Raw genomic sequence first — 26902 nt, forward strand, 5'->3', positions numbered from 1 at the left:
TTAACACTCAAGCCTTGACTCCACTGTCAAAAGACAGGAGAAGTTGACAAATGACTACCAAACCATCAGATGCACTCAAGCTGCACAAAGGCACACATGGTCTTCAGTAAAAGTTTCATTTTCAGTATAAAACAGTATGGCCATTATTAAACAAAACCTACAGGTAAAGAGAAAAAATCACATCTTAACAAAAAAGATTTATTCTGACTAAACAAAATGTACAATGTTTCCCAAATGACAGAGTGTTTTCAAGACTCTGAAGTTTGCAGGTCCATTGGGGAACTTGATCACTTCTTACCCTGCAGTTTGATCAAGCTACTTTTTGCCAGACTTCTTTATTCCACCACTGGCTGCCAAAAGAAACAACACAGCTGGTTAGGTGACTGTGACAGAGCTCAGCTACAAATGCAGCTCCTCATAAAGATGAATCCCCCCATTAAACAGCCTGCACAGCCCAGGTCCCCCCTGGTGAACTGTTTCTGCATGTGCGACTACTCCTGTGTGGTTTTGATCTCACGCACCTTGTTTTGAACAGTGATTTATTTAACATTAGGAATTAAGTTTCTCCTGGAACCAAATATGCCCCATGATTCTACAATGGAACTAAATATTCCAACAGTTGCTTTGTTTCTCCATTGATTATTTCTTACACAGCAGGAGCAGTCTGGTCAAATCAAAATCAAGGGAATAAAAGCATTGTTATCCCTACACCAAAGCCCCCAGCTGGGATCAAAGCTCTACAGAAGCTCTACAGAATTCCCTGCAGACTACTGAAGACTGTAAAGTGAAAGAACACAAGGTATTGACACAGCAACAAGTGTAACATTTGTTGTGAATGGTGTTTTTCTCCAATTGTATCAGGTATGACCAGTAGGAAGGGAAGAGAACAGCAAGGCTGCACCAAAACAGAGTGCAAGGGCCGAGGGTCAACAACAGACTGTGCATTGCAACTTGATTCCAACAGCATTGCCCTGCTAAGGCTCTTGGAAATAAGCTGACCTTGCCACAGCAACACAACAATCTTTACTGACTTTGGTATGCATCAGACAAGGGCCAGATGCCTGACATCTAGTCTAGAAAAGGGCAGAGAACTCTGAAGAGATCTGTGAGCTGAAGCACCCTACACAGAATGAGTTTAGGATGGTAAGGGCAGAACAGAGGCCAAATGAATTCTTCTGCATCTGTCTGAAACACCAAAGACATTCCAAGTCCCACACCCATCACACTTTTTGTACATAGATAAATCAGAGAAGTTAGAGCAGTCTGAGATAAACAATATTCCAAGTCAGTGGGACTGGATGGCACTTCCTACAAGAGCACCTAAGAAGCTGTAATGTGAAAATGCAGATCTGCTGGGTAAGATTTACAACATCAATACAGACACTATGTCAGACAACTCACGAACTGTCAGCAAAGCTCCCAGATTTGGAATGGGTTCTGTGAAGAACTGGGCAACTACAGAGCATCAAGTCTGAGCTCAATCTCTGAGAAGATAACAGAGTCTGGAACAAAGCAAATGAATGAACAGTCTTGTGAAAGTTAAGTGGATTCCCATAAAGAGTAAATCCTTCCTCACTGACCTGCTGGGATCCTGAGGTTATCAATGTTTGAATAAAGTGAACTTAGGGGACTTCATATTTTCACACAGTACCTGTCAAGATTCCATAGCAAATGTTATTAGTGAAACTATTTTGTTATGGGATTGTTGGAAAGGTCTCTTAAGACTGAAAGTTTACTGAAAAATAGGAAGCAAAATGTGAAGTTAATGATCTTCTCAGAATGGAAAAGTGGTAATATTAATGGGCCACAGGTTGGAAGCAGGCAGGATCCCTGAACATCTCAGATGGGACCATGGCAAACACTGGAGAAGCAGAAGGTGAGAGCAGACCCACATGAACACTCTCCAGCTGTCACTGAGACAGACTGAGCTCCATGAGCCACCAAGACATTGTGAACTCACTTCATGTCTCACGTATTTTACAGTCACTCAGGCAGAGGGACTGAAGCCAGACTGGTTAACAGTCACTTTTTTTTTTTTCCTGACAAGAATCTTCTGCTCTTGAAGAAACTCATCCTCTCAGAGAAGAAGCACTGGATTTGTTAAACTTGGAGGACTGTGGCAAAGCCTACATGTCATACATCTGAAAAGAAAGCACTGGTGTGCTAAAAAAAGGGTAGAAATGTCCCTGCACATACCAGTGGACTAGGTCAGCATGCCAGATACAGTGCTTTTCCTGCTGGATCAGAACCTACATCATTTGGGGATGAAAATGCATAAGAAAAAAAAATAGCCTCTATTTGTTCCATATCATCTGTACCTGCCATTTATGCTTGTCAAGCAAAAACATTAAATTTTTGAAGGCAGCCAGACCCCCATTTCTCCTGCCAGAATGGCACTTCACTTACCCAGGGGCCCTTTTCCAGCAGCTTTTGCTTTCATCTCCTCAAGTTTCTTTTGCTCCTCTTTCTGTTTCTGTTTGAATGCCAGATCAGTCTAAAGGAAAGAACAGCAGCATTTTTTAACATCTCTTCCACAGAAAAATTCAAAAACAACTGAGAAGCAATGAAAAACGAATTTAATATTCCAGCAGCAATAAACACCTGACTAGGCCAAGGCAGGATGGATGAATAATGCTAAATACGCAGAACATGGCAGAACTATCACCAAGGTTTTTGCTGTACCACAAACTAAACTTTAACTCCATATGTTTGGTCTTTCTGGAATTATTTCCCATGGCATAATCTCCTTCTGAGATTATGATTCCTCTGACTGATAGATGTTTGCAGTAACACCATTCATTAATATGCCCTCAGAGACACACATGAAGCCCAGCAAACAGGCACTAACAAAAACATTTAGATTATAAAGAATGAAAATAAAGTAAGGCTGCTTTCACCTGTAAAAACGCATAATCTTTTTCAAAAATCCTCTCACACATACATAATTTTTGCTGGGTTTAATAAATTTGTATTAATTCCAAGAAATCTAATGAGACTGCTGGCAAACTGTACAGGCAAGGCAGCTATTGAGCCTCCTTGCTGGATGAGTCTCCAAATCTAGGAGAAGTCAGACACACTCTGTCCCTTAGATACACATTCTTCAGACACCAAGGCTGAAAAGAACCCAGATTTTTAACATGGCACTCAGGACTTTGGGGTATCTGAACTGAGGGTCTTGACAAGATTGACTGAGATTCCACTGATTCTTCACCAATCCAGTCTATGGCTCATCCTTACAACTGCAAAGCTTTCCTCTTCTTTCAGTTTAAGCCTGCCTTGCTGCAATGTAACCATATTACTTCCCCTACCTACCCCTCACAGAACAGAATAGTCTGTTCCTCTCTCCAGGTTTTCCTGTCTCCTGCAGGCTAATATGTCTTTCCTAGTAAATCAATCCCTCACATTTATCCACTTCTGTGGGATTTGTTCTTGCAATGTGTTGCTCCCAAGTGCTCACAATATTGCAGGGCTGGGACAAAAAGAAATATTACATCATTTGACACACGAATGTTTACAATTTGGATCCCTGTAAGCACTTTATTAGTTCTACCATTTCTTTGACAATGAACTTTATTTAGAAAGCTATGATTTTTTTCCTTTTTCAAAGAGATATTGTATTTGCTTTTTTCCAAACAGTGGTACCTCATCCATCATGCACTATTCTCAGAAGTAACAGCTGACATCCAAACTTAAATGTAAGGGTTCAGAGTATCTCTAACACTCAATTCACTGGTACTTAATTTATCCAAGATACACAATAATCCTGGGCTCCCGGGACCGCAGTGATTAATTGATTTCTGATCGCAGTCTGATGCTTTGGCACGGGCATTCCAAGCTCCTCCAGTAGCCAGCACTGCTGCATCCACCAGCATGGTGGAACACAGGTGGGATGTCATCATGGAATCAGAGAAACACAGAATGGTTTGGGTAGGAAAGGATCTTAAAGATCATCCCGTTCCAAAGTCCTGCCGTGAGCAGAGACATCTTCTACAAGCCCAGGTTACTCCAAGTTTCGTCCAACCTGGCCTTGGACACTTCCAGGGATGGGGCAGCCACAGCTTCTCTGGGCAGCCTGTGCGAAGGATTCACCATCCTCACAGGAAAGAATACCTTCCCAGTATCTAATCTAAACCTCTTCTCTTTCCCTTTGAGCCCATTCCCTCTCGTCCCGTCACCACCTGCTCCTGTAAATGTCAGCAGGAACCCCGCGGGCAGCCAGGCCCGCCGGCTCCCTCCCGGCCGGGGCTGAGCCCCCGCCGCCCCCGGAGCTCTCCCGCCGCCCTACCTCATCCAGGTCCTTCGTCTGCTTCTTCGGCTGCTTCAGCGGCTTCTTCTTGCCGCCTGCAAAGACAGAGGAGACAGTGAGGGCCGGGCGGGGCCGGGCAGGAGGCACCAGCGGCCCCGGGCCCGGCCTTACCCTCCCGGCCCGACATGGTTCCGCTCGCTCCGCTCGCTCCGCCCGCTCCCGCCGCTTCCGCCGCCGCTTCCGCCGCCGCCGCTTCCGCCGCCGGGCCGGGGCAGGTACGGGGCGCGGCGGGGCCGGGCCGGGGCCGGGGCCGGCCGGGAGGGGAGCGGCGGCTCGGCCGGGTCGGTGGAAGGGCCCCCCGGGCAGGGAAGGGTCGGTGGTGCGGAAGAAGCCGGCTGCGGGATGAGGGTGCGCGGTGGCGCCTCGGGAGTGCCGGGGTGCGTTTGGCCGCGGTGCGGAGCGCTGCGGAAGGCGGGACCCCTGGAATCGAGTCCCGCTCGCCACCGGCTCTGTGTGTGCGGCAGCTTTTGAGAGCTTGTTTGTCCGTGACTGCAGGCAGAGGAAATGCCTCTTGCAAGGGAAGCAAGAGAGGAACCAGGCACGTCATCTCAGATTAAGCTTCCACAACTTTCTTGTGTCCTCTGAGCTCAGGCTGAGATCACGTTCATCACAGTCTGTGACTGACTGCATAGAAATTCTTCTTCAAATCTCAAGTTTCTCTCTTTTTTTTCTATACTTCAGTAGCCTGAATATTTGGTTAAACTCTTCAAGTAGTAATGCAATTAGGAGAGGGGAATTTTGCAGTCTGGAACCGATAAAATTGAGCTGATGTTTATTGTGGCCTGCAATGTAGAGTAGGTGTTCAACACTGCTCTTAACAGTAGATGTATGAGTGATGCTGAGAACTTCCTTCGTGTCCATGTTCTTGTGGGTTTGATCTTCCATGTTGTTACATGTGTAAAACAACTGATAAGATTTTCCTAATGCCTCTTGGTGTTATTATTAGTTGTTGGAACTAGTCAGCAGGGAATGAACCCATGGTGGTCAGAATTTTCCAGCTGGTACAATGCTTTTTTGTGAAGATTAACCACCTAAAACTAACAAGGAAAGCTGTTTTAAAATAATTAAAAATACTGTGCAGCAGTTATCAAGTGTTCTCAATAATTCATGTTTTCATATTATATTAGTCAAAACCTAATATACTCATACACAAATTTCTTATAAAACCTGACTGAAAAAATTTCCTGTTTCCAGTATTTAGAGGAATGTGCCTCAGTAGAACTCTTAAGTTCGCATTTAAAATGAGTAGACAATAAACCATAACTAGCAGCCTGCTTTTGCAGCGTAAGCAAGAATTTTAAGCTCATTTTAAAATGCAGCCTTGTGTGTTAGAATGCTGTGCGTTCACTGCCTGAGACTTTTCTGTTCTTGTGGCTCGTCCCGGTTCATTATTTTGTAGGCAGTCTCATGGGAATACTTGTGTTTGGTTCAGCACTTCTGAGTTTTCCCTCTGTCCTTGTGTTTTGTCTTTGCATCCTTCAACACTTTCTGTATCTGCACAATGTAAGATAAAGAGAATAATCGAGCCACACTTCTTTTTTTATCGAGATTTTGTCCGCTCTCTGCCCTTTTTCCTTTTCTGTTCTTTTGCAGAATTGTGAGTGCCTGAGGCACAAACCACATCGTGCAATCACTGCTCTGCTGAAGCACTACATTTCTCTGAAGTTACTCCTGCTGTTATTGGATCTGCACATGATCACTGTTCACGCCGTGGGTGAATTAGTAATCAAGAAGCATGAAGCATGGTGGGAGTACTTCCTAACAGAAAATCAGGAATCTGTGGCACAATTGCACTTTGTTGAAAATTGTGGAAAGTTCTCTAGGTAAGCAGTGGTGTAAAAGTAGTAGCAATGGTTTAGCCATTCTTGAATTGATTCGTTTTGGCATGCATGTAGTTGAAGAGCTATGAATCAGCCATACTTGAGTAACTTCTCTTCTTCCTTGTAACACTTATTTAGTGATTAAATTCAAGACATGGGGCCTATGAAGTACACATCAAGTGTGTCTTCAGTGTCCTGTGGTCTGCAGTATCACCATTCATTGATGAAGTGGAGTCCAAAAGTGAATTTACACATGGTGAGGACTTACTGCCCGTCAGCACCCAAGAGGCCCGATGCCAAGTCTGCGGTGGAAATGGCCATGGGTCTCCTTCATCGGATCACAGAATCAGGGACTGTCATGGGAAAAAACTCCCTTCAAAAAGTGTCTGCAACATGCAGGAATTGGTGGGACAGATACGAAGAATTTGTTGGAATCAATGAAGTTCGAGAGGCTCAGGGAAAAGTAACAGAGGTAAACTGGAGATAATGTAGAATTTTAAAATGATGGCTAGAGCTATACAAAGCATAAACACTGTCTGTGAGGCAGAAAAGGTTATCCAAGGAGAATTATGTCTTTTTCTGCTTTGGCTGTCTGTGCAGATATTGTGAATGTGTTCTAGGCTATACATGTAGTAAACAGAGCTTATCACATCCCCTGAATTGAAATAGAGTGTGGTTTATTTTGTTGCTGGCTTTTTTCCTGCCCCCACAAAAAAAAAAAGTTGTATAATTAGCAATTTAGGTATTTATGGTAATAAGTCTCTAAAATAACTGCTGTTTCTTCTCAGGCAGAAAATGTCTTTATGATAGCTCGAGGGATAGTACGAGAGGCTCGTGAAAATGTAGAAGCCCAACAGATTAAACTGAAGGAAATTCGGGATCGCTTAGACAGGGTCTCTCGGGATGACACCCAGTATTTAGAACTGGCTACTCTGGAACACAGGTTGCTGCAGGTAATTTGTTGGTACTTGAGCATTGGTGAATATGTTAAAAATTTGTGTGCTTTGTTTCCTTCACTAGTGATTGATTGTCTTTGTAGATGCAGTTTAGTTCTGAAATAAGTGATCAGAGTTTATTTTTTAGGGTACTTGTTTTACTTAGTTATTGTCAATGGTTTGATCCCCTGTTCAAATTTTAGATGTTAATGCTAAAGTAGAGTAGTATATTTGGAGAATCAAACAGAAGATAATGAACGTAGAAAATAAATTGTTGTAGTGGTGACCTGTACATGAGTAGTTAAGAAAAAGCTGCCATTCAATGAATTAACTCTCCATGGGATGAGAGAAACTCTTTTCTGGTTAATCCATGGAAATTCTCTCAGCTGCCTTCTGCTGGTGTCTGGAGAAGTCAGCAGGGCTGAAACAGTGAACATTATGGAGAGTGAAAGACCTTGCTTACTCATACCCATTTTCTGTCATCACGTGGCAGATTCTCATGTGTGGGATCTTCAGCTGTGGTTCCTGATAACCATTTCCATTTCTCAGACTTTAAATGATGTCTCATTGACTTAAGTAGGATTAATAAAGAAAATCCCACATTCAAGGGAAAATTTCTGAAACTACTAAAAGATATTCCTTCACCTGCACTGGGATTTGGTGGTTGGTTTGGGTTTTCTTCTTTTAGTACAGACTTTATAGCTTCTCTTTTCATCACTGCATTTCTTGCAGGAAGAGAAGAGGTACCGAGCTGCATATTTAAATGCAGAAGAATCTGAGAGGGAAAAATTCTCTCTCTTTTCTGCAGCTGTCAGGGAAAGCCATGAGAAAGAGCGCACAAGAGCTGAAAAAACGAAGAACTGGTCTATTATTGGCTCTGTACTGGGAGCCATTATAGGTGTTCTTGGTTCCACCTATGTCAATCGAGTAAGGCTGCAAGAATTGAAAGTCTTGGTGCTTGAAGCACAGAAAGGCCCAGTAAATTTACAAGAAGCCATCAAAGAACAGGCCTCCAGCCATTACTTGCAGCAGAAAGATCTCAGTGATGTCATAGAAGACCTAAAAAATGTGCTGCAAACAACAACATCACGGGGTGTTAAAGAAGGGGCTTTGTTAACTAGAGAAACCAGGAATGACTCCATAAAAATAGATTCTCTTTTAATGCCTTTAAATGAACAGCTAAACTACATTAAACAAGTCAGTTCATGTCTAGGGAGTTTACAACAGCAGTTTAACAGTCTGCAGGAAAGTATCACGCAGGTGCTGTCTGAGCTGCAGAGTGTCAAACTTGCCATCCAGTCCCGACCTACAGAAAGAGTGATGCCAAGGCCTTCAGGGGAGGGCAAGGGCCAGGCTGCTGCTGTGAGAGATGTGATTTTGGAATTGTGTGATACCGAGCGGAGACTGGAAACGCAAATCAAGAGAAGTTCTATTTACAGCACTGCACTGACATGTGCTATGTTTGCCATTACTCTGCCTGTACTCTATATCATACTAAAAGGGAACTGATCCCTAAGTAATTGCCACAATTTACTAGATTAATAAAGGTAAGCTTGCACTCCAAGTACCTGGAGTGCAAGTCCAAATAAAGCTGCTGTAGCGTTTTTCATTATGCCTTCTCCTGTATATGTGAAAAACTTGAAAAGCCTTAGTCGATTACTGCTGCAAGCTCCATGCCAAGTCTGTCACACTGCTTTTTAACAAGCAAAGGAAATGCCACAATTTGATCTGTTCATTTCATTCACTGTTTCACTCTTACTGTCTAGTCTTGTGTATCAAAACAGCACCCAAAATGCCCCTCTCAGCCCCATTGCATCTGCGAGACCCAAAATTACCCCCTTCAGACCCTGAGTTGTACCCCTGGTTGCTTCCAGTGCCCCATGTCACCCCACAGTGGTCCCAGTTGTTCCCATCCAATAGCCCCCAGTTTGCATCCCCAGTGGCCTCAGTAGCCCAGGACAGGCCCTGCAGTGTAATCAGGTACATATCCTGGGTACCCTGACCCACAGATCCCTGTACTGAGTCCTGAGCCACTCTCTGCAGCCCCCAGCCACTTCCCCTTGGGGTTCTGGGGTTCAGACATACCATTGCTGGGACAGACAGGTTTTGGGGCCTGACCCATGAATAGATGTCCCTCTGTCCCCACTGTTCCCCTCTCCCCCAGGTGTGGGGACAAGGAGGAGTCTTTTCCAGTTGTACAGAACTGAGCCCCAAATCCTGCGTCCCCTCAGAGCCGTCAGTGTTCACCTCCTTCTCTTCCAGGACACCATGAAGTTCTATTACATCTTCACCACACACTGCAGCCACTACTGGGCTAAGTGACAGAACCTCGAGATGGACATAACTGATAAAATATACAGTGATTTTCACTCTGGAGCTGGATTTGTGATTTCCTGTTCCAATTATCCCTTTGCTCTGTCCTTGATCTAAATGCCTCATGTATAATTGTCTATATTTTGCTCTTTATTTCTTCATAGTTTGCCGTTTGTTCATTCACAAACCTTTAGGAGTCAACAAACAGCCAGATTAAAATACATTGAAGCTACACATGGTAACCTTTTCCTAGGATAGTTTGTAATGAAGTATCCAAAACATTTCTGAGGCTTCAGTTCTTTGTTACTGATATCTCCATGTCCTTCAAGGCTTTCAGGCAGGGAAGGAGGGAAAGGGTTCATATACAGAGCTGTATTAAGTTTGATGTGTTTATTCTGACAATATAAGCCAATTATGCTTTCTGTACAGACTCCTTAATCTGTCATTCCAAAGGTATTTTGTGGTTTTAGTAATCATCTGTGGAGCAATCACTTTCTTATCCTTGCTAGTATCTCATTGGAACTTGTTGTTGCTTTGTTGCTTTGGGGTTTTTTCCTAATTTTGTCCTGCCTGGAAATTGAAATGCTACTCTACAGCAGGTGCTTTTAAGTGACTACATCAGCAGTAATAGACACAAACGACTCCAAAATAATATTTGGAAAGAAGTGGAAGGTCCAGCTGCCTTTTTTCCCCCTGGAAGGGTGAAAATTGGCTGATTGAAGCAAAACACTTGCCTGAACAGCTAAACATCAGTATCTGTGTGTGGCCTCACACAAGGTTTCTGGCATGGCTCAGATAAGAGATAGTTTTCTCCCTGTGATGGCAGCAGATAGGCAAATCCCATGTGGAACTCCTGCTTCACAAGCACTTCTGTGGGACCTTTGCAGACAAAGGAGCAGTGTGCTCACTTCATGTTGTAATGCTTTGCTGTAAGCAACTCACCTGTCTGGTCCACACTGCTGTGGTGGGACTTTCTCTTATTTGAAGAGAGTTTGAGGTTTTGATTATAAGCTCCTAAGACTGCAAAGTCTTTGGGACAGGGATGTATGTGGCACCAACTTCATTTGGTATCACTGGGTGCCAATAACAGAATAAAGAAACAGTCATGGCCTGTAAGAGAGATGAAAGTGCAAAAAGTTGTCTTGGGAAGTTCCACTGCTGATTTTTACATTGATTATTTGGAGTGTGAAGTGAGTAACAAGCATTTTTCAGGGAAGCAGTTTGATCTTCTGGCTTCAGAACTGGGATAACAATTCCTGTACTCTTATCTGTGTCAAGAAGTGTGCATACAGATCAATGGAATTTTTCAAATCTATAATATTTAATTTAATCATTTCACAAATATTTTTACAGGTTATATTTCTTGCAGGAACTTGATGAAAATCAGGCAAATGTGTTGTTAAAGGGGGAGGACTAGTATAATGATTCTATTTGTTATTTGCCACAGTAGTCACTGAGAATTTTTTGTCCTGGTTTGGGGGTTTTCTTCAGTTTAACTACATAAAGTTTCCCCCCCTTATTATAACCATCTGAATTTGTTATTTGACATCACTGAACATGTGGGTTACATGTATCAGCATGGTTTTTAAATGCTGAAGGTTAGACAGCTAAACTTGAAAGTCAGCACAGCATTCACTGAATTGTATTCAGAGGATTCAAAAATGAGCAGAGGTCTGAGGCCAAACTTGTATACAATAAATGAGAATACAAAACCAAGGACTGTGTATTGATCTAAAGAGATCTGCTTTTTACCTATTTAAAGAGAGTATTATGATAGTCTGTGGCTTTAAGTCTGTGTAAGGTTACAGGAAGTCAGTCATGGACTGTAAGAACAGTCAATGAACAGTAGCAAATAAATCTGTGGAAAATGATTGTTTGAAATACCACCTGAAATTTGAGAAGAGCTGGAAGATGTATGAATCAAGATGAAAATAACTGGATCTTGTCCTTTGCAGGGAGTTTTGAAGACTCAGGAACAGATCCTGTGTGCAGCTGGCAGAGCTCTGTGTTACAAGTAATTACCATGGCTCACTTAGTTCTGCTCTTCCTTGCTAAATCCTCCTATGTGAAGTGACAGCAGAATAGTTTCAATTAGGAAAAAACCCTTGTAATTAACTGTGACTATATAATAATTAGGAGAGAAGATTTGTGTATTCCCTCAATCCTGGATTAATCATCATTCCATTGTGGCAATGATCTAAATGTGTAGCTTGGCACTGCACTGTATGTGCACCCCAAAGCCAGAAGGTGTGGCTGCAGCAGTGGCAGCTGTACCTGAGCTGGCTGAAGGCAATATCCAGGAAGACGCTATAACATGGACTATATGTATAATCTGTTCAGTACTTTGTGCCAAACCTTTGTCATGGTAACACAGGCAGCAAATGCGAGTTTGAACAAAACCAGCACAGCCATACAGGGGGTGTTTACCTGGGCACTCACCTCAGTTCAGGTACATTTGCAGCAGTGATTTACACAAGCACATGACATTTCAGTGCATGTTTCCTGATGATTCAGCCAGGACTAAGTGAATACTTTGTTGCCTGTGCTCTGCAGGTCTATTCTAGTAAAAAGAAAACCAAAACAAACAAACAAACAAAACTAAAAAACAAAACCACCACACAGCAACCTGCATCCTGTTGTTCTGTTGCATACCTTTGAGTTATTAAAAAGGTTTATAGTCGATAGTTGAGTGTCACTTTTGGAATGAGGTCTTTCAGCAGATCCTTTCTTCAACGAGTAATTTCTATTTCCTAAGGCCTTTTGAGACTTGAATTCTTACTCTGTGAGCAAAGACCTGGCAAAGGATGGCTCAGCCAGCCCTGTGCCCCAAGTGCTCATCCGAGGGGGATGGTGGTTGCAAAATCATGGACAGGAATGGTGGGGCCAGGAACTGACCTGGCTACTGTGTATAGGTCAGAGGAAGCCAGTGTTCATTCAGATTAGTTCCTTTGTCTGGCAAGACACAGAAGCTGAGCTAGAGAGAACCTGGTAAGAGCAACAGGAAGCCCTTTGAAAGATATTAACTATAGAAAAATGGATGGCAGTGGCCTGAGCTTGGCCCATGCTAAGCTATTTTGAGTTCTTACTGCTCCTTGAGAAACCACCAGTAACTCAAAAGCAAACAGCTTGTGGCTATGGAAATAACTTTGAATGAGGTCACTGCAGACTTCTAACAGTAGGTGCATTCTGAAGAGAAAAGTTGCCCTTCCTTCTACTCATGAGAAAACTAGAAAATATTGCTTAAGAAGACTGGACAAAAGCAGTTAGATGTAGTGTCAAATCAGGATGCTTATTTATTTATTTATTTGTTTATTAATACTTGGGTTTTGAATGTTCCAACATTCTAGGATCCTGATCGGAAGTTGCAGGTGCTCCTGTTGATTTCTTTGTATCTGTTTGTTTGGGAAAGACAGTTCCTTTCCCAACATACCTTCTAAAAACAAATACTTCCCTCTTTGTGGAGGGGTAGAGATGTCCTGTTTACCTCAGAAACAGGTTTGAGATTTGCTGTAGAAATGAGGTTTGTGAGCTAGGAAAAGGCAGACAATGATGGTTTTGTCCATAACATATTTAGAACTGTATTTTATTGCCAGATTTTTGCTACCAAGTTACATTCATGACCTCACTCATAAAGCATAGAGAAGTGAGATTTCTGGTGCTTGGCAGCTGAATAATCTGAGAAGGTCTGTCCTTAAAAACAGCAGCAGAGCTCCAAGATAAAAGGATTGCCACAAGCATCCCAAGCTTGTTTTGCTGTGCTCTGCAGGGAGAAAAGCAAACCTATGCAAATAGGTGTATGCTCAGAGTCTCTTGCTCTACCCCTGCAGGTTCTGGGGGATTTTTTGTACTCAAAATCAGATCATTAAACATCAACAGAGTGCTGCCAGCAGATCTGTAGGTGCCCAAATGGCCATAACAAAGACCTTAATGCTGTTTCTAAATGTTCTCACAACTGAACGCTTAAAAGGAATGGAGTCAGATATGAAGTAGGGTAGATGTAGTTAACCTTCTGTTGGTCCCTGAATTACTGCTCTAAATACACTTTATTCACAGAAGCTATAGACAGTATTCACATATCCCTTGTGACTTTCTTAAACTGTCTCATCCCCTGCTTGGAGGGGAGGAAGAGAAAGAAGGAAATCAAAAGGAGCATAAGCAGCTGCTAGCCTTGTGATTATCATGATAGTTACGTAAGAAACTTAGCTAACCTGCTTAGAACCAGACATTAACAAGGGTTTTTACAGAAAAGGATCCTTTAGGGATTTAAATATACTAAAAACAACACAAGAAAACAAACCTTCTAAACAAATGGAAATAAAAATTGTTTTCATTTTTTCCTCAAGATGTTTGTTCTTTGTGTGACACCATTTTCAGCTGTATAATGTTTGAGAATTAGCTTTTTCTCTAGGGTTTGATTGGTTTGTTTGGGTTTTTTCAAGAACTGCGAAATTTTTGTGCAGACTGCTAAAAACTCTTCCCAGAAGGGGAATGGTTAATCCCACAGTGGTTTTACAATACCCTTGTCTCTCAGCAGGACTGTAAGAAGGGTGGGAGGGAGACACTGTAACATCCCTAAAGTGCACAGAAGCTCTTCTTGCCCTGCTCCCAAGGCAGGCCCTGTATCCAGTTCCCTGCACCAACCCTGCCATGGGACAGAAGGAAAAGTTTCTTCTTTCAAATGTGCTCTCATATAGTTTTTTGCTGCTTTTAAAGTGAAGTGCAGATGTTTTTTACCAGACAGAAGGGGCTGCAGGTTGGGACTGGCTCTGGAGGAAAGGCACAAAGGGGATTAGTGTTTTGAGTCAGGAATGGGTTGGAGCAAAGAAAAGTTGGGATTTTTTTTTTTTTAAATGCTCTTAGTCACCAAAACTGGATTTTGGCGGATGCAATTTGAGTGCAGGTAAAATGTCTCTGATTAGTGAGATGATAATTCACTGAGCTCTAAACTAAAGAGAGATTCAGTGGGGGGGGTGTGGTAATAGGATGGCTTTTTCTGTGTCGGGAGAAGGACAAGTAAGGGATCATCTCCTCATGGGAGTCCTCACGGGCTCTGCATATGGCAGGCTCCAAGGACTCCTCAGCATAACGAAGGGCCAAGGAGCAAAGGCCCAAAGAGGCAGCCAGCAGTTGCTTCTGAAATAATCCTTCCTTTGGGAGACCATGGTCATGCTGCCAGATCCTGGGGACTGTTCAGCATCTCTAAACTTTCAGACTTATTTTTTCCTTCGTAAAATTTGGGGGCTGGCAGTATGAGAGACTGTTGTATTTTAACAAAGACAGTAGATGTTTAATGACACTTCTGGACATGGGATTTGTACCAACTATGTCCTTCTGAAATGTCAGAAATGCATGTGGGAGGAAAGCCTAATTCAGACTTTCAGAACAGCAATATGTCTTCAATGGAGATCTGTAACTTCATCTGTAGCCAGAAAGAAGAAGTGATGGGCACCCCAGCATAAGGCAAATTCTGTACTTTGTACAACCCAGGCCAGTGCACTCTTCCTCAATTTGCTTTTACCTACAGTTCCTGAATCACTTCTTCACATCCTCAGAGATGTTTGCTTTGCTCCACACAGAATTTGTCTGGGTGCTTAAGGCATAACTCCATCTTTTGTCTGGGATTGCCAAACATCTGGCAGTCAGCTCAGCAGGCAAATGACCAGTACTTACAGTCAGTCACTGCATGCATAGCAAGTCAGTTGTTAGACTAACTGTATATTTGCTGATCAACAACACAGCAGAGCACAGCACATCTGGGAAACACAGAAGTTACAGTGTGAGTGAGAAAAATGGGAGCATTAATTCTGTCCCTCTGTAGAGCTGTTACTGACAGAACTTACCCCTAATTCAGAGAGAGGATTTTATGCAGTCAGTTCTCAGTGGCAAGAAATGCCTTTGTCTCTTACACAGAGCACCAGCCTCTGCTCTGCCCATAACTGGAGCTTCCAGCTTCGCAGGAATAAAAATCACAAAACCAGCAGTCAGTTTATATTACACATATCACTTCAGGCGCTTCTGCTTTATGGTGCTTTTGTCTCCACCGGCTTTCAGCTGGAATGGTATGTCCTTCGCTGTTTTGCAACTAGAGATAACTATGCTTTTGTCACATTCTTCAATCTCGCTAATGTGCTGGTTCCCACATACGCTGCAAATTGGAGCCGGGCTGTGCCTAAGCCTCCCGATGCTGTGTGTGTACAGGGGGACAAATGGGGTTCGCTGTCAGGTTTACGGTCAGGTTTTGCTGTCAGGTTTTGCTGTCAGGTTTTGCTGTCAGGTTTCGCTCCCTGTGCCCCGTGCCCGCTGCAGTTTCCTGCTCACTCGCACTTCTCGGCTGAGCAGAGCCGTGCACAAAGGCTTGTAGAGCCTAACTGCAAAGTTACATCGCTACAAACGCAGAGACAAGAGAAATGCTGCGATTTCTTCCAAAACACACAGCTTTAAGCCCAGCTCTCATCAGCGGCGCCGCGGACCCCTCTGGCACAGCGCGGTGCAGTCGGACCGGCCGGCAGCTGCCGCTCGTTTTGGCGGCAACGTCCGGAGCAGCCGCGTTTCCTGGGCCTCGCTCGGGCAAGGCAGAGGCCCGTCGTGCCGAGCGGCACAAGCCCCGTGTCCGCTGCCGGCCCTCGGGCTGGGGATGCCGGGCACGGCCCGGGGCGCGGAGGGGCCGCTGGCCACGCCCCCTCCCCTCACCAGCCAATGGGTTCTCGCCGCCGGCCGCGTGCCGGGGGGGACCCGCCGGATCCTGCAGGGCGGGGCCGATTTAGGGGCGGGGCCCCGAGGAGCGGACGGCTGCTATTGGAGGAGCGGGGCCGGGGGCGGGGCGGCCGGCGGGGAGCGGGGCGGGGCGGGCGCTCCGCGGCTCGGTGCGGGCAGCGCTCGGCGGCGGCGGCGGGAGCGGAGCGGGGCGGCCGCCGCGGCGGCAGGTGAGGGGCGGCGGGCACCGGGGCCGCGGGGAGGAGGGTGCGGGCTGCCGCTGCAGCCGCGCCCGGCCCGGGGCGAGGAAGCGCTGCCGGGGGTCAGCGGCCGGCGGCAGGTGCCGCCCGGGGGCCGCGCTTTGTCTCCGCGTGGGGGGATGGGCGCGGCCCCTTCGGAGCGGCGGCGCCTCCCGGGCGGGGCGAGGGGGCTCCGGTGGGCTGGGAAAGCCCCCGCTTCGAGCCGCCCCCGCGGCTGGCTCTCCGGGCAGGAGGGCGGGGGTCCCCGTGGCTCCGCGCCCCGGAGGAGCGGCAGGAGCGGGCGGCGGGGCTGGCGAGCTCCTCCGCCGGCGGTAGCACCACCGGGATGCGGGGAGTGGTAGGACCGGGCGAGTCCCCGCGACCTGGGCAGGGCTCGGTGGGAGGTGGCACCGGGCTGAGGGTCGGGCAGCCCGTGCGGCCGCGCTGGAGGAGCTGGCCGGCCCTCGCCCCGCTCCTCGGAGCGCACTGACGGGGTCATTCCTCTTGGTCCGGACATCCCGTTTTCCACCTTGAACGCATTCCTTTTGAAAGAGTTTGCAGCAAGTGTTTGGGGCCCTCTGAGCAGGTGTGTTTTGTGTTCCAGGAGTTGCAATTTGAGAGCTTTCTTTTCTTAAATCAAAACTTTCCGTGACTGCTGCTTTATCTCAAGGTAACAGCCTGGAACAGGAGCAGTCCTGGGAGAGCGTGGACTGCTGCTGTAGTTACAAAGAGGAGGGGGCTACAACCCTGAGTGTTGTAAAACAGCAGGGTCAGTATCTTACTTAAACAAGTGCTCTATTCTGTGTAAGGCTGAATGAGATCTGCTGATTTGTGACCTCACTTTTTGAACAGGGATCACAGAAGTGTTCTGCCTTGTGAATGAAATGCAGAAATCGATGAGTTATATTAATGATGTGTCTGTGTGACGTCAGGGAGCTAAGCCAGTGATGGAAGCATTCACCCTGATTCAGGGCAAAGCTGAGGCACTGAGCTGTTTTGCTATGTGTATTTGCATTGTAATAGGGAAATTGGTATTTCCCCTTGGTACAAATGGGGCATGGAATTTCACAGGTTTTAATAGGGTCACTTTGAGAGGCCAGCAATGCCTAGCAGAATCACAGGAGAAGAAAGCAAACAAGTTATGGATGGAGAAGAATCTGGCAGAGGTGACTTGTAGGTAGTTTGGTGCTGAGCAGACTATTTCTATGCACATCCACACCTGTGTACAGCTGAACTGGAATGTGCAAGCCAGGGACTTGCACTGAACTGAGATTTGGCCAGAAAGCATTTATTATAGCATGATCATACATGGAATTTTCTCTTTAAATTTCTTCCAACATGTGAAAAGAGTTAGGTTAGTAATACGATTAACAATATTTAATAAGATTAAAATCACCAGCATAACTCTTGAGAAAGGTGGGTGCAGACTGTCAGCAGTTGACACTTTTAATCTTTACTTTCTCCCATGCAAGTGCTGTAAGGAGTGGAGGCCCCAAGACTCTGCTTGCTTTTCAGAACAGAAGAATTCTGCCCTCGCCTGCTGACAGCTCAGGTATTGCCTTACCTTTCATGTCCACCAACAGCATCATATTCCCAGCGGGGCCACGGGATGTTCCCATATAAGGGCAGAGGGAATAGCTGACAGAGGGCTGTAATGAGTGTGCAGAGCTGTTCCCTGCAGTGCCAGGCTTTGTGTGAAGCTGGGTTGTTGCTGGAGTGTTCCTGCTGCTGGCACGCCTGGGCTTTCCTGGCAGTGCCAGCAGAGCCTGCAAGGACTAAACGGTTCTGAAAAGTATCTGTTGCTGCCGAAGGTGGCCCCGTGAGCCTGGAGAGAGGCTGCCTGCCAAATTAAGCAGTGCCAGTTGTATGCTGGGTGTGCTCTGAAGGAACAGGCACCCACCCAGGTTGCCTGTATGGGGTGTGTGCTATCCAGCACTGTCCAACAGAAGACAAAAGTAATTGCACTTTCTGTCTTCCACTCTTGCTGTTAGCTTTCTGGAGCGTTCCTTTAGCCAATGATGGGTACAGGGAAGCATGGTATCTTTTTCAGCGTAAGTTTCAGTGTCAGCTGGAGAGGGAGAACAACAGATGAGAAATTCAGAAGATAAAGCTGCAACTCCACAGAAACTCTTGAGATTTTTTTCTAGTAAAAGCTTTACTGCAGAATTGGGTAGATTGACATTATTTCTCTTCTGCCATCTTCTCCATCTCAGTTCTTGCTTGTCAAAGCAAACTCACAAGGACTTCAGTTTCTTCTCCTCACTGACAGCCTCTCCATCTGTTCTGGTTTTGTTTGTAGATGTTGTTTTTTTTTCTCCTGAAACTTCAAATTGTTTGTTGCAGCCAAGTTCTGAGCTGAACCCTCCCAATCTTGCATAAGGGCATCTTGGAGGAAGATGATAGGACTTTGATTCATCCCAGCTTGCAGGCTATGCAGGGTGGTAGCAGTCAGAGGAGGCATGAGCCTGCCTGCTTCCTGGTAAGAATTAGCCCTCCAGATACAAGCTAGTTTCAGGAAGCAGGGGTTGGACTGGCGCCCTTTTTGCTCACCTGGATCTTCAGTGAAACGTCTTTGTACCCTGCATGCTGGGATCTGGTGCCATTCTACTGACTCTCCTTTGCATTTCCTATAATCTGTTAAAGCCCTGGATTTGATTTGCATTTATTTGTGGTTCTTGTGAGTATCTGATTGCAGGATTACTGTATCTGAAAGGATTCATCTTATGCTGTTCATGAAAACCACAGGAGGGCTGCTTTTGCCTTTATGGGAATGTGCCAGCTGGTCTTTCATTGTGCTGGTAACATTTTCCCTGTCCTATTATTGAGGTCTCTTTGATGACCTGATGGTTGTGATAATGTCTTTAGAGGAGATTCATATTGATCATTTGAGCTTTGTCTGGTTTCATCTCAGTGCTGGAAGACAATTGCTATAAATTCTTGCATGTGTTTTTCAGAAACAAGCGATTGAGGCAGTAGGAGCAGAGTCTCGTGCCGTGATACCGCTGTTCCAGAAGGCAGAGTAGATGCTTCATTTAATTGGGAAACAGTAAACTCGTGTGTTGCATAGTCTTTACTCCAGCACAGTGGTGAAAGCCAAAGGAACTTTTCCTGGTGGCACACTGAGTCCAGGAGACACTCAAAAAACAGCATGGAGGGGGTTTTGCTACCTGCATATTTCTCTGGAACCATGAAGAATCAGCCTGCGTGCTGTGGTTTGCCGCAGTGATAACTGAGATGCTCCCCTGCTTAATAAACTGGCTGGGGTTGTAGTTGCTGGAGCTCAGACTTGCTAAGCTGCAAAGGTGCAAAAACATGAAGGAGGATGTTCCAACCTGTACCAACACGCAGCCCTGACTAATGGGAGAACTACAGTGCTTTGGTGTGAGCTCTTTAAGGCTCTGCCTCTTCTCCCCAACTGCTTAAGTAATAAATGAAGAGGACTTGTTTTCACTGCTAATCATTTTTTTTCAGCCAAGTAGTAACTAAGACATCTGAGCTATTCTGAGGTTCCAGGAAACAACTTAAGTCTTCTTTTCTTTTACTAACTAGAAGTAAGTGCTGCCTCCCAATACCTGTGAGAGAAAGAAAGAAGAAGAAACAAATGGTTTCAATAGGTCAGTTTTTTTGCTGTTGGTTTGTTTAGTTTTGGATTTTTTGCCCTTTTTTGTTTGTTTATTTTTTGTTGTTTGTTTGTTTTGGGGGCTTTTCCTGGTGGTTTGTTTTGTGTTTTTGTTTACTTTTGTTATTGAATACATTTTAAAATAGTTTCTAATATCAAGTCCTGTCTGACAATCTAAGAAAGAAAGAGGAAAAAAGGAAGTAGATAAGAACTTTGTGGTAGCATGATCTGATTTTAGATGTTGATCAAAATGTGAAATGAATCTTCAAATGAAACAGATCCTAAGGAAATTTCTAGATGCCAGACTTTAATTGAATGTGAACTTCAGTGATTTGTTTGCAGTATAAAAACTGCAGGTGCTGTTAGGATCACTTCTGTGCCTGGTAAATGTGTGAGATATTGCTTTGCTTTTGGCTCTGAAGCTTAATTGTGGAACAGTCTGGAACTATTGAGTTTCCCCAGCCTCTGCTCTTCAGCAGCGCTGCTGCTCTCAAAATTCTTGCAACTTCATAGCTACTCTCTTTTAGAAAACGATCATTCATTTCCCTTCTTGAAGTTTCTGAACGGTGTAATCTTATCTTGCTACTTGTATCTGTTCCTGGTCCATCTGGTGTGGGAAGTCTCTGGTCCCTGTGTCACAGGCTGTAAGGGGATTGATCTTTGCTTCTGGCAGTGGTTTAGCTAGGCTGGTTCTGTACTGGGGACTGGAGCTGAGGAATTGTGTCACCACTTGCTCCAGATACCCACATAGAATCTGTGGTAAGCCATTGGGATACACAGCTGTAAGGTACTGACTAAATGGTTTGCTGTTGCTTTGTATCTGCAGGTGCAGACAATTTCAAGTCATCACCATTCTCCCTCTCTTTGCACTTTTCCTTAATTCTGAAATTAAAGCCAGTCCTTCTGTGTTTCAGTGAAAAAAAACATGTGTGTCAGCTTATCTTGGCATAATGTGGTATTGAGTAGCAATGATGGGGTTCATCCTGCTGCTGAAGTTTTTCCAAGGAGAATGCAGTCCTTGTGTCCTCCCTTCCCTGCAGCTCTGCCGTGGCAGGAGGGTGGTTGTGCCTGGAACTGTGCAGGTGGAGGAAGCTGATTGTGTTCAAACATTTATGCTGATGAAACTTGTTTTCCGACTAAATTGCATGTCATTCTATAAATAGAATGAGTATGTCTGACATCTTACCCTGCTATAACAATTCTCAAAATTACTACATAGAAGTAGTGTTTTCAGCTGAGGGTTGCTGCCCATGTATGTAATTTCAAAATGAATTTTGTTTCAATCTCTGCCCTTTTAGCTTTCCTGTACTGCAGCATTTCACAATTTGGTTAAGTGGCTTCCCTGCTCTTTGTGTGGAGTTACATTAAGAACTGGAGTGCCACCTGTCTCCCCTCTCTGATCCTGACTCCAGAAGATTGTGCTCTTGAAATCCCTCTGTGCCTACAAGGGCCCATGCCCTCATCCTCCCATGTGAGACATTGAAGGATTTTTTGGGTTCTCTAGTTTCCATAAAGAAATGCCAACCTCTGTGAACTGCTGGCCAAGAAAATGCTCAAGAAAATGCTCCCGGCATTGCCTGCTGAGTGTTCTGCTCAGCTGGAAGTCTTCAGACAACAAAAATTTAAAGCAGAGGAACCATAGCTTTAGAGATGGTCCTGCCAGACTGGGCTTTGTCAGAAATAATGTCCTCACTGAAGCTGCTGTATGGTTTTGGACAGCTTGGAGTATGTTAATGGCCCTGAATCAACTTTCTCTTTAGCACTTTCAGCCTTGATCCCAAGATTTTTTTGCATTGAACCTTCTTAAAATGCTGGAGAGAGCGACTGAATTAGTGAATTATGAAATTATCGTATGTGTGGTGAGCATTTTGATCATCTGTTTGCTGTCTTCCACACACCAGAGTCATAAGCTCTTCTCACCTGTCTTCTACTGTCTCCTAGTGTAGCCAAAAGTTGTATTTGCTAGAGATCTCTAGTGCAGAAGCAGTTCCTGGACTTTTGAATCGCACTGACATCAATATTTTGATCTTTATTTGGTTCCTGATTGACTTCTTGCATACAGATTGCAGTCCACTACTGAATTATTCTAGCCAAGAGGATGGTAAAGCTGATGTGCAACTGAATGAATTGCATGAGATCTGTGTACCACTGTAGGAAACGGAGAAGTACTAACCAGGGGCTTGGTTTGTTTACCAGATCTTTTCAGCATTTTGATAGAAATTGATGAAATGAGGCTGCAGAAAGGTTGAAGTACCCAGGAAGACTATAGCATTTGTGAATTTATATTCTGATCCTTAGCTGAAATGTATTTTGAATTGCATTTCATGTCAACCTGAAACTTGAGAGAGATTTAAGACAAAGATTGTAAGGATTGTCCTGCAGGCAGTGCAGCTTTCTCAAGGCTATGATGGAGAGGTGTGGTTCCCTTGTGTGACTGCCTTTTGAGGCACTGCTGTGGCTGTAATGGGTAACACTGACATGTACTGTTTATTTCCTCCTTTGATCTAAATTTTTTCCTCTCTTTTGGGGATTTGTAACCAGAAACTGTTCTCCAGATGTGTGACAGCCAACAGAGGTGCACGTGCAATTTCAGAATGGCCCTGAGTGATTGCTACCAGCTTGTCCTCTTGGCAGTGCAGGCAAAATTTGAATTGGCAGGAAGGCAGAGCAGCCCCTGCGGCACTGCCATCCCTGAGTGAGTCGATGTGCTGAGCTCCTTGGCCTCAGTAACAGGCAGCTGGAGTCCCAGAGCTGGAGTGTCTGGTTGTGCTTTGTGCCCAGCACTGCTGAGATGATGCAGAGCTGAAGAAAAATGAGTAGTGTGGTAGAGCAGCTGCCATATAAATGCTCTTCTCGCTCTCTGTACTGCCCAGAGGGCAGGTACCTGCAAGATTACCTCCCACAGCAGCACAGATGGGCAGTAGGGACTGTGTTGCTGGCAGTGTGGCCATATGAGCAGCTGCACAGGACCAGATGAAAGAGCCATTTAGCCTGTTTTGCTTTCTCTGGGCTTGGGACAGTCAAGTCTCTGTCCTCACAGTGCCCAAGTCACCATGGCCCCTTCCTTCTCCACACTAAGCTGGTCTGCAGGGGAGGTGAAAGCCTGTGTCAGTAGCCTCGGTAACAAGCTCAGCAGAGTGCCACAAATATAAAGGCTTCTGACAATTATGCTTTCTTGCCAATTATATTTTATAGTTATTCCTGTATGTTGTAGTGGCAGTACTATTTTGGATACTTAAACTTTGTAAATGCACTTTCTGGGCATAGAACACAGGCAGCCCCCTGCCATCAATGGTCTTGCAAGTAATTGTTCTGTTTCATTGTGGGTCTGATGCTTGTCTGTACAGGGTGGTGGCATCATGAAGCTTTCCTTAATGACCTATACTGATAATGCCCACTATTCACAATGCTTAACTAGGCTTCACCACTGTGGAGAGCTGTCTCTGTTGAACTCTGTGAATAAAGGTTGTGAAGAGTAGAAAGAGTAGGCAAGCTGATGGACATATCACAGACCAGTTTTATTTTGGACACAGCCATACAAATACATCTACAGCATCCTACCATCACAGACCTGCTGTAGCAGAGCTTTTGCCATGGATCTGTGGATGCCAAACTCATTAGCTACAGACAAATAAAATATGAATAGTGTTTACCCTCCAGTGGATGACAGGGATAGGTGTCCCGCTGGGAGGAACTTGTATGTTGGTGCTGCTCACACAGTCCCAAGAACATTTCTGTTTAAGTACTTTTGCATTTCAGTATTCTCTTGCTGATCAAAGGTGTGTGTCTGTACCTGGTGCAGGTGTCCACAGCAAGCATCCACATGCAAGTCCCAGGATGCTGCTGCACTGAGCAAAGCTGTTACAGAATGACCTGCACTCACAATTCCGTGGTTTCATCCTTTTCCTGAATGTTTGAAAGCCATTGAGCTGTGCATCTGTTTCCCCTCTTCCCACTGCTGCCAGCACAGTGTGATCCTAACGGGTGCTACGGTGACAATTACAGCCACTGTGTTTTCTGCAGCCTGCCAGAGCCTGTTTGATCATCAAAACACTAATAATACCTGGCTGTTCAGTTCTAGGATTGTAGTCTGCATCCCCAAGTGCACTATGTAGGAAGGCATAAGGAACTAATGAAGGAACTTGGCCCAAAATACAATGTGTTTATTTTAAGTAGGTAAAAATTATATGTATGCAGTGATTCACGAGGGAAATGGTCTCAACCAGTATAAACACACGGACCATCCTTGTTATTCCAGTAATGAAAAATATATCTCAAAAACCTCTTTTCTGTATAGAGAAAGACTAAATCTTTCTGTTTGTAAAACTCCTTTTTCTGCTGTGATCTGTCCTCTGTGTTGCTGCTTCACAGACTGAAATAGACCTGTTAGCTGACAAAATAGTACTGATGTCTTTACCACTTGGTGACCTATAGGAAGACTTGTGTTTGTCTTCAGGTTGCTTTTCTGTGTATGCTCTGAGAAGTCTTGTGCCTTTGGCCTGTTTTGGACAGAAAGGTGAAAAGCTCAAGTGGAGGAAGGAGGATTGATCTTTTGAGAGCTGCAAAAAAAATAAAGTATTGCAGGACTTTCCTTCTAAGGGAGCAAAACATTCCCATTTAAATGAAGATTCTGTTTACATGTGTTAATTCCCTTTGGTTTTTTGTGGGATGGAAAGGTCACTTTGTGTCTATCTAAGCTATGAAAAAATCAATGGTTTAATCAATTTGTAAAGTAGATTTAGTCAAAATGACTACTGTGGTGTGGTTTGGGCTTTGATGTGTGAAGGTGTCCCAAAAAGCTGCTAGAAAAGTCAATGCTGGGCATTGCTGGAAATAAACTTACAGAAATTGTAGGGGAATTTTCTGTCCTATTCCATATGTCCACGGGGTGTTTTTTTCCCCTTGCCCAGTCCCAGCATGGCTTCCTCCTGGTGTTCCTACTGAAAGAATGGATCGCTGCGATCAACAAAAGCAGTCATGCAGTTCACTTGAGGGGTCATCCATAAATATGAGCAGACTTTCTGCTGTTAAAACTGATGGGTAGCCTTCCCTGAAACCAGTTTTCCATAGGCTGCTTGTTCAGCTACTTGGAGCTGTCTTGGGACAGCCAGGTACTGGTGATCCTGGGCAGCCGGGCTGGGGGGCTCACAATAGGAAGTAAATTTCTTGTTTTGAAAATGCCAGGGTAAGAGCTTGTAAAAGGCACATGTTTCATTCTACTATTGCCTTGGAATTATTTTCTTCCCAGTGGTACAACAGGCAGAGACCTTCGAGCTGTCACACTGACCTGCTCCCAAACCTGGTCTGTGCTCCTGCCTGTACTCAGAGCATAAACTCTCTGCCTTGTGCTCTTTGCAAACTTACATGTGTGTTTATTGTATAACACACAGTAAGAAGTAACACAAAGTGAGAAGTGCCACACAATGGAAACCTGATTAGAGGTGGAAGTTCAATGGGCCTCCTGCTAGAACAGAAGTTGAGGAAGGTACCAGTCCTTGTGATATGGAGTGCCTGGTTAACATCTACAAGGAATGCTTTTCATGCTGTCATCTTGAATAAGTCGGGTCTTTGTGGGAGGTTTGAGATGGGTAGTTATCATTTTGGTGTATATTTCAGGGGATATACACCTCTGAAGGGATGGGTTGTGTTAATGGTAAGAAAGTGCTGCTGGAAAGAAACACGGCAGCAGGTGACTGTTCGTGTAATGTGTTTCTTGGATGTTTGGCTTGGAGTCATAGAATGGTATGAATAATTGATCTGTGCCAACACCAACAGCATACCTCATAATTATTTAATTAAAAGAAAAGGCTGATGCTTCTGAAATCATGGGTTACTGGGTAGATTTCAGAAAACTGTATTCCTAGCAGGTGACTTCAGCAAGTGTCAGTCGTGTACTCTGCTGTTCACTACTTCATCAGTATTCTGGAAATAAGTCTAAAGCCACTGCTAATGTTGATTCAGCAGAGAAGCAGGCCATGCTGAGGACAAGTTCAAAACCATGGCTAGAAATGACAGGAATGTTGGGATTTTCTTGCTTGAATATTCTGAATAGTATGTAATTCTTTGGCAGAATGGGGGAGGTAGTGAAGTTTTCCTTAGAGGTTTTGGAGAAATGATTAAATGGTGATTAAGAAAGATATGGGCTCCTTACACTCAGTACAGTCAGATAATTGATTGTTAGTGAACTGATATGATCTTTGCAGCCTGATTTCTGTAGCTCCTCTGTTATGCTGTAAAACAGGCCCAGTGAAATTATATCCATCTGATGCAGGCAAATTTGGAATTCTGTGTGCCAGAGATGTTGATTTTTCACTGATTGTGCCTCACCAAAGCAGTGACCCTGAAGAAGGGGGAAGAGGTGGGGGGAGAACAAGCAAACTGACACTAAAAAAAAAAACAAAAAACCAAAAAAACCCAACCAAATGAAAAAAAAAAGTTATAAGCTGTTCAGACTCAAGAAAAGATGCCTTGTACCGAGACACTGATGGGACCAATCTGTTGATTGCCAAAAAAGCTATTGAGAGGTGACTTGGTTAAAACATGTGCATAATTGACTCTGAGGAGCCACTCTTTAATCCAGCAGGGAAGGAATTAATGGCTCAAGGCAGAAGACAAACAAATAAGAAATTAGTCTGACCTCGCTGCCAGAAGGAATGATGGAGCCATTGTAGCAAACAACTAGCAGAGTAGTGAACTTACGTTTTGACCTCCAAAGGCCTTTAGTCTGGATGCCATAAACCACTACATTTCACAGAACCACTTAATGGGCTTTATGGAGGTGTGAGTGGATAAAATGGAACAGTGCCTGTGTGTTAGGCAGGAAATCAGAGCAGCCGTACCTTAAATTATGTGACTCTAACTAGTCCTGGTGCAATTGATTTCTGTTTTTCTGTGCTTTAGAAATAACCCCAAGACCAATTCGGTTGTGTTCTTCATCCCTGTTTGTTCTTTTCCTTCCAAACTTTATGTCCAGATGT

The 26902-nt window shown here is 44.5% G+C and overlaps 2 protein-coding genes and 1 long non-coding RNA gene across 5 annotated transcripts in view; 2 read left to right on the forward strand and 1 right to left on the reverse strand.

Annotated features, from left to right (window-relative positions):
- Positions 1 to 177: 177 nt before the first annotated feature.
- On the reverse strand, positions 178 to 4479 carry LOC109022861. Its single transcript, XR_002002239.1, has 4 exons — positions 4418 to 4479; positions 4286 to 4341; positions 2407 to 2494; positions 178 to 350 (listed from the first exon to the last, which is right to left on the reverse strand). It is a non-coding gene; the product is annotated as an uncharacterized LOC109022861 (long non-coding RNA).
- Positions 4480 to 4504: 25 nt separating this feature from the next.
- Positions 4505 to 8651, forward strand: CCDC51 (coiled-coil domain containing 51). Of its 2 annotated transcripts, XM_015641337.3 has the most exons (5): positions 4505 to 4521; positions 5900 to 6129; positions 6265 to 6598; positions 6915 to 7079; positions 7794 to 8570. In XM_015641337.3, exons 3-5 carry the CDS (start codon positions 6281 to 6283, stop codon positions 8568 to 8570), a joined length of 1260 nt encoding a protein of 419 aa, XP_015496823.1. In that variant the 5' UTR covers positions 4505 to 4521; positions 5900 to 6129; positions 6265 to 6280. The 2 variants fall into 2 exon arrangements, with proteins under 2 accessions (XP_015496823.1, XP_018863682.1); XM_019008137.2 differs by lacking the exon at positions 4505 to 4521 and having other exon boundaries at positions 4609 to 6129; positions 7794 to 8651.
- A 7612-nt stretch (positions 8652 to 16263) lies between these two features.
- The window catches only part of PLXNB1 (plexin B1), a 77221-nt gene continuing 66582 nt past the window's right edge, over positions 16264 to 26902 (forward strand). The window contains exon 1 of one of the 2 annotated variants that reach the window (XM_015641253.2): positions 16264 to 16297. The gene's annotated coding sequence lies outside the window, so the exon portion shown is untranslated. The remainder of the gene's footprint in view (positions 16298 to 26902) is intronic. The other variant, XM_015641255.3, reaches the window with a different exon arrangement.

This window comes from Parus major, chromosome 12 (genome assembly GCF_001522545.3).
Source record: "Parus major isolate Abel chromosome 12, Parus_major1.1, whole genome shotgun sequence".
Taxonomy (NCBI): Eukaryota; Metazoa; Chordata; class Aves; order Passeriformes; family Paridae; genus Parus; species Parus major.